The sequence below is a fragment of the Centruroides sculpturatus genome, unplaced genomic scaffold (genome assembly GCF_000671375.1).
Source record: "Centruroides sculpturatus isolate CEXI.00-Female unplaced genomic scaffold, Cexi_2.0 scaffold871, whole genome shotgun sequence".
In the NCBI taxonomy this organism is placed as follows: domain Eukaryota; kingdom Metazoa; phylum Arthropoda; class Arachnida; order Scorpiones; family Buthidae; genus Centruroides; species Centruroides sculpturatus.
This window is the reverse complement of record NW_019385033.1, coordinates 275,805-283,653: the sequence shown is the minus strand read 5'-3', so window position 1 is coordinate 283,653 and position 7,849 is coordinate 275,805. Positions and strand designations below refer to the sequence as shown.

Here is a 7,849-nt window from a genome sequence, read left to right as displayed (position 1 = left end):
TATGTACAAAAATCTTGGAAAAAAATTTCTTGGTTTTTTATTAAAATTCAATTTCATTATTTATCAAATTTCCAAGAAATGATTTCACGATAAATTTTTTGAATCTTTATTGAACCATTGAATAAAAAACATAAATACATTTTTCTTGATAATATCTTTTGAAAATTTCGTCTATAAATATTTTTATTATAATTAAATCTACAATGGAACAAGTTTTTAAAGTAATAAGAATAAAGAATTCTATTTTTTTAAATATAGTGAAAGAATGTTTCAAAAGTTTTGCGTGCAACAGGAAAAATAAAAGAATAACATCACGATGTTGTAGATAAAAAAAGGAAAAATATTTTTTAAAAAGTCACGATATGATAAATAATAAGGTTTAATAATTTTAAAAATAAGAAAATAAATTCGATAAAATTAGAATTGATAAAGTAAATTAACCGTAAAGAAAAGCGAGAACGGATTGTTAGAAAAGTTGAATTGAGAAGCGTTAAAAGATGGCTATTTTTGAAAGATCTGCAGTAATTGTGTTATGATACGATGTTGAAAATGTATACTACAAGAGTCTAGAGTTGGATTTTAAAAAAATTTGTACTATAGAAAAACTTGAAATTGATGATGCTACTGTAGGAACATTAATTTCGATTTTGATCATGGAGAGTTGAAGACTCTGATACTTTAAAAGTGACAAAAATGCGATGAAGGAAATACTTTCTTTGCTCTAAAGCGAATCTTAGATATTGTAAAATAAAGAATTAATATTTTATAATACATTGTGTGAAATATAACTAATGATGAGGTATTTCAAAAAATAATCATTCAGGTGTTATCTTTAGAAGGGCATCAGGAATAAATTTGTATAGTATTATTTCATTGATAAACCTAACAAGATGTGTATACTTCGTATATACTGTATATATTCAGTTAAAGAACAAATTGTTCTCTCTGCTTCTATCTGAATACGCTTCTATAAGAAAATGATTTTAATTAAATACGAGTAGCTGAAATCTAGGATATAAAACATAAAATCCAAATTAAATTCGTTTAATTCATATAAGAATGAAAGAACACTAAGCCATCGCCTACAAGATAAATTAATTAATTGTGGATGAGAAGAAAACACGGTATAAATAAATTGATAATTAGTTATATCGTGAAATAGAGCCATCATAGAAGCCATCAATAAAAGCATTATATTATAGGCATAATATAAAAGTATCACAGATATAAAAACTGAAGATAATCTATTCTAAAAATAGTTACCTCTCTCATTTAAATTACCATATATCATTCACGTATTTAATTACTTTTAATTAATCATATTTAATATAATTTCTTCTCATTGATGATTTCTGGTTAATGCTTTTGGTGTTTTATGCTATTCGTTTTTGATTTTACTACTTTATTTTCTAAAATAATTAAATAATCGAATGTAATGATCTTATAGAATTATATCATTAGTCACGCATTATACATTTTTCTTATATACACACATAGAAATATAACAAGTATGTACATAATGTATTAAAGAATGAAAATTACTGTATAAAAATTTGTGATTATTCTAGAAATACAAATTTCAATTTAACATTATTTTTCTGTTGATAAACATGAATTACTAAATTAATGCATGCCCTATTTACTCAGATATTCTACATTTTCATCTATATCGAATTTGATTTGTTTAGAAAACAAACTAAATATTAATATTAATGTATAGTACTTGTTTATTGTATTCTTAATAAGAACTTTATCTAAACTCAGGCATTTTATTATACTAAATGAGCTACAGGGTAACTATATGAATGTGTTTGTTAAGAGTAAATCAATATTTTAATTAATTAAAACATACTAAATATATATGATATAATACTTATAATAGTTATGTTTATACTTGAACGTCTGAAAACTCTGCCATCATAAAATAAATTTATTTTTAAATGATATGCGTCATACATATAACTAACACCTTATTCTTGCCGAGAAATATAATTTATTTCAAACAAATGTTTTCAACCTGATTCACGGGCCATCTTCAGGTTTAGAACATATTTGAATTATATTACATATGTCACCTCTGAATAAGTTCTTCAGAGGTGACATATGTCTTTACCACCTTCTTGGGTCTTCTTAACTTGAAGAATTCTTAACCTGGGGTTCATGGAACCCTTGGGTCTTGAATTGGGTCTCAATAGATTTCCTCAATAGATTTCAAGGGACGCGAAAACTTATATCACAAAAATTATATCTGTATTTTCAATAAATGTTAACTATTGTTACATACTGTTTTAGTGAAGAAGCACGTGTATATACATTGTTACCATATAACAAATTTAATATATTTTTAATACAATATTTTGATAACTATGTTTCATTATCATTGATTTCCTTTGTAATCCTATGTATTTTATTTTAGTCATTTAAAAACGTTATTTTGAGACAGAATCTATAAGTTTTTGTTAATTGCCAAAGGAATCATGGAAAAATAAAAGGTAATAAACCTCTGAACAAGAATATTCGTGGACCAATCAACAGAAAAAAACGTATCTGTATACGAATGACTGTATTCTTTTTAGAATAATGCAACCAGAAAGTTCTAATGGGAAAAAATAAACTTATCCTCCAAAACAAGGCAAATGATTCTATATAGGATACAATTTACATAATTAATTTTAATAAAAGGTAACTTTATGTAACTTATTCGTGTTTGCAGGTTCGTTTTGTGGGAAAATTGTATTTAAAAAGCAATTTTCTTTCACGACATTTAAAGTATCTTTTATATAAATATTTTTTAATATTTCAAAAACATATAAAAATAATCTAATGATCAATTTGTACTGCATTTATTTTATATTAAATCCGTATATTTAATAAATTATTGTAAAAATTACTTGCAATATACAATGGCCATGCTTATAGATGTAAAATTAAAAACAAAAACAAAAAAAATACAGTATTAAATTTATCAAAAAGTTATCTGTGAGTAATAGCTATATTACATGTTGTTCCAGCTAATGCATTCATTGTTTCTATAATTACAATTTATATGACTATCAAAGTATTTTTGTGAATGAATTTATTCATCAGTAACTAAGTACTGTATACCCTCAGTTAGCATTCAAAATAAAAAAAAAATTAAATTATGTTTCGGATTAAGGGTTTTTAAGATATTCAACAATAATTCACTTTTACGGTTGAATAAATCAATCATGTTCCGTTATTTCAAAGAATTAATACTAGTTAAGAAGAAGAAAATTCACTTACAATAGTTTCAATAGAAAATACTTAAATGGCAAAATATTTAATTGTAAACTATACGACGTTTGATTAAAAAATAAATAAATAAATTGTCATTTTTTAAAAAATATTCAATGGAAAAATGTTTTTAAATATGATTTCTGCTGAAAATACACAAATGATCCTTTTTTTAAGGAACACTTTTAATAAGATTTCTGAAAAGACAAATTGACTTTTAGGAAGTATTTCTAATGTTTCTGTAGATTTAAATTGGCTGTTTTAGGAATGTTTAGTGAAAAGATTTCTAAAGACACGAATTATTTTTTATGGAGCTTTTAATGAAATAAACAACTCAAAACAACAGTGTTCCTAAAAGGATAATTTGTCTTTTTAAGAACAATTTAATCCATAAAAAAGCATACAAATCACTTTTAAGGAATCGTAAAAATATTTAGCTTCTATTTAATATTTATCTTGTATACTAGTACTTTATCAATTAACAGGACTTATTATACTGGATTTATGGATGCAGAAATTAAGTCTTACATATCAGAAATAATATTTTTTATTATCCATAAATCCAGTATAATAAGTCCTGTTAATTGATAAAGTACTAGTATACAAGATAAATATTAAATTAACATATAGGACACAAAGACATGATAATTTAGCTTCTATTTTTAAATTAAATTTTGTAAATATTTACTTGTTATGACTAATATAATATAATTTTTATAATATTATAATATAATTTTTAAAATATTAAATTTCGAAACAGGAGTATTACACTTATACAATCTTTATTTATTACGTTTTAAAATATACAATTTATATACATTTTAAAGAGATGAAATAACATATTTAATATTAAATATATTTTAATTACATGTTTCTAAATCTCCCATTTAAGGTTAAAAAATTTTTCATTCAATTACGACTTAATCAAAAAGGTCTAAATATTGAAAATAAATATATAGATTATGATCAATCTGGATGTTCTAAATGTGGTAAAAAAATTGTCAAAATTTCATTTAATTTATGGATGTAACGAGAAAAACAAACAGAATATAAATACTAGTGAGAATTATGAATATAATCAAGAGATGGAAATTATTATGTATAGTAAATTGGACAAAATGAATATCAATGACATTTACAATTTATATAATATGTTAAAAACAATATCTTTGACTAATAAGTGTATCGCTAATTAGCCTCATTCAATCATTAAATCAAATAGACATTTAATGCTAAAATTCATCAAAAAGTTGATTTATGTAAAGCTAAGAAATTGTAAAAACACCCCCTTGTAACAGGCTACTGCCTTTTATGTTAATAAACATTTGAATTGAATTGAAAAATGCTTTGCAAATAATTAAAAACAATACTTTTACCATTTCAAAATGTCACCTTTAGGTTGAGCAAGCATATAGCATTCAAATTACAGCTTTTAAAAAGTACATTAAAAGATTCCAAATGTGCCAATTAAATCATAGTGTGTAGTTTTTACATAAAATCAAACAGACTGAACTTAAAAATTATTCAACTGTAAATGATATGAAAGAATCAAATGCAACAAATTTTTATTGAAAATTAATTCAGGACACCAGATAATTACAGGTTCATAAAAGTCTTTCTATACAATATCATCTAAGATACTGCATTAATATTTAATTTTATCATATAATCTTAGATTTAAAAATAACAGTTCTGCCAATTTTTAAAAAATTTGTTGCATTAGATTCTTTTGTTTTATTTATCTTTAAATAATTTTTAAGTTCTATCTGTTCAAACATTCATTAAAACAAGTTTTATGTAAAACTAAAGATGGTTCAATGGAAGCCAAAATGTTCTGTATAAATAAAATAGTTGATTATCTTAAGTAATAAACAGTGTAAAAAGACTTTTTGTTATTTTAGTAGCGCAAAGATTTGCAGATTTCAAAAATTAAATTATATATATTTAAGAATTACTACAAAAATACAGAAAATAAACTGAATTCCATATAAAGTAAATTTGATACTGTATCTATATTTTCTAAAATAAGAAATATAAATTGCAATATTATGTTAAAATCTAACTTCATTAAATTAACCAAAATTTAAATATATTAAAAATTCAATAAATTCAAATTTTGCAATGTTAATTCCATAAGTAGAAAAGATTTATATAATTCATACACAATTATTATTTATGATGCTTTTTTATATTTTTACAATCTCCAATTTTACTAATGAAATACACAAAAACAGTTTGCAATAAACAAAACTTTATAAAATTAAGCTATTTTTATGATGTATACAGAATAAATAAATTATACTAATTTGTAATTTCTAAAATATTACAATCATTTTACAATTTTACTTACATACGAGAGGGTTTAAGAGTTCGATCAATCTTTGGAAGGGATATTTCACTACTTTTCTTTTCTTCGTCAGCAACCATTTGAGCAATATTTGGAGAAGAATGCGAGCGAGATAAGCTTCTTGAGCTTTTATCTGATTCACTTATCCTCATTGTTATTACATTATCTGTTTTAAAAAGTTAATTATTGAATATTATTAAATAATATTTTAATTAAATAGTAATTTTAATCTGTAAGGTCTAATTAAATAATGAGACAGATGTTATCCTGACCAATACAAATTCAATGTAGCAAGAAATGCATGCCTTCCAGTGTGTTCTGTAATCTGCAGTCTGGCAACACTAAATGACTCCATGCTAAGTGTGGCGGGAAATTTTTTGCTATTTTGCTAAGATAGTATAAGAGTATTGTATAGAACAGAGAATGAATACCAGATTCTATTTTAAACTTGGGAAAAGTGCATCCAAGATAGTAACATTGATGTAGCAAGTGTATGATATGTGTTCATCTCAGACTCAAATATTCAGGAGGTTTAATCATTCAATTGTGGTAAGGAAACCCTAAATGATAGTGACAGGCCTGAACATCCAACATCAACTCAAAACAAAAAACTCATTTCCAAGTTGGGAAAACAGATTCAACAGTATCATTGTGTAACTGAGAATATTGGCATATAACTTTGGTGTCAGTAGAGAGATAATTTGTAAAATCTTAGTAAAAGATCTGGGCAAGAAGAAAGTTACTAACCAGTCTGTATCATGTTCCTTGTACAATGACCTTATTTTCTATTTACAGCTCTTCAGTTACCACTGAAAAAAACATCATTTTCATTTGAAGATGTTAAAGATATCCAACAGACTGAGACATGGATCTCCATATCAAAGTTACCAAAAGATANCAACTGTTATATAAAGCTGCGGAATACTCAATAATCCAGGATAATGAAGATATACAAAAAAGAAATAAGTTACAGTATAATGTTATTTTTAATTACCTATATATTTTTAATTACATGTTTCTAAATCTCCCATTTAAGGTTAAAAAATTTTTCATTCAATTACGACTTAATCAAAAAGGTCTAAATATTGAAAATAAATATATAGATTATGATCAATCTGGATGTTCTAAATGTGGTAAAAAAATTGTCAAAATTTCATTTAATTTATGGATGTAACGAGAAAAACAAACAGAATATAAATACTAGTGAGAATTATGAATATAATCAAGAGATGGAAATTATTATGTATAGTAAATTGGACAAAATGAATATCAATGACATTTACAATTTATATAATATGTTAAAAACAATATCTTTGAGTAATAAGGGTACTGTTAATTAGCCTTATTCAATCATTAAATTAAATAGACATTTAATGCTAAAATTCATCGAAAAGTTGATTTATGTAAAGCTAAGAAATTGTAAAAACATCCCCCTTGTAACAGGCTACTGCCTTTTATGTTAATAAACATTTGAATTGAATTGAATTAAATATATTTAAAAAATTCAATAAATTCAAAAAATAATTCGAACTTACGTATTCAATTATTATTTATTGGAAGTATTATTTAGTCGATTAAAACTACTAATCAATAAATTATATTTCCAAGTTATTTCCAGATATGAAATGTCATCTATAGAATGTCAGGAACTTCATAAAATACCATCAGATAACTTTAATAAACCTTCATTCTTCTTGTCAGAAGCTAAATTAAACTCAGGATCGATAAATGCCATGACTTTATGTCGAACAATATACCATCCTACAGCGATAATAATATCAATTTGATAGTTTTATTTATATTAATTTTATACGAAAATATATTAAAAACAAAGTAATAAATATTTAAATATAAAATTATTAAAATACTAAATAAATGATGGTTCAAATGTCAGTTGATCGTATTTTTTCTATAAACTGGGTTTAGAATAAAAGTATTTATTTATTTATTTGTGTAATACGCCAATTTTAAAACGGTTAACAGACTATTGGGCCACCTGTTTATTACTAACCATTTTATAGTTATCTCCTGTCTTATTACAATGACATCAATTCATAGCAATTTAAGAAGATTATGATATAATTTCATACAATACAGCATTTTTAATTTTATAAAAAATATATATAATTTATTTTAAACTACTAATCAATAAATTATATTTCCAAGTTATTTCCAGATATGAAATGTCATCTATAGAATGTCAGGAACTTCATAAAATACCATCAGATAACTTTAATAAACCTTAGG

The 7,849-nt window shown here is 23.9% G+C and overlaps 1 protein-coding gene across 1 annotated transcript in view; it reads right to left on the bottom strand.

Annotated features, from left to right (window-relative positions):
* Nucleotides 1-7,337, bottom strand: part of LOC111633686 (integral membrane protein GPR155-like) — a 26,394-nt gene extending 19,057 nt beyond the window's left edge. Inside the window, exons 1-2 of the mRNA XM_023378298.1 lie at nt 7,265-7,337; nt 5,606-5,768 (exon numbers count right to left, since the gene is read on the bottom strand). Coding sequence (XP_023234066.1) covers nt 5,606-5,768; nt 7,265-7,337 — 236 coding nt within the window. The remainder of the gene's footprint in view (nt 1-5,605; nt 5,769-7,264) is intronic.
* Nucleotides 7,338-7,849: the final 512 nt, after the last annotated feature.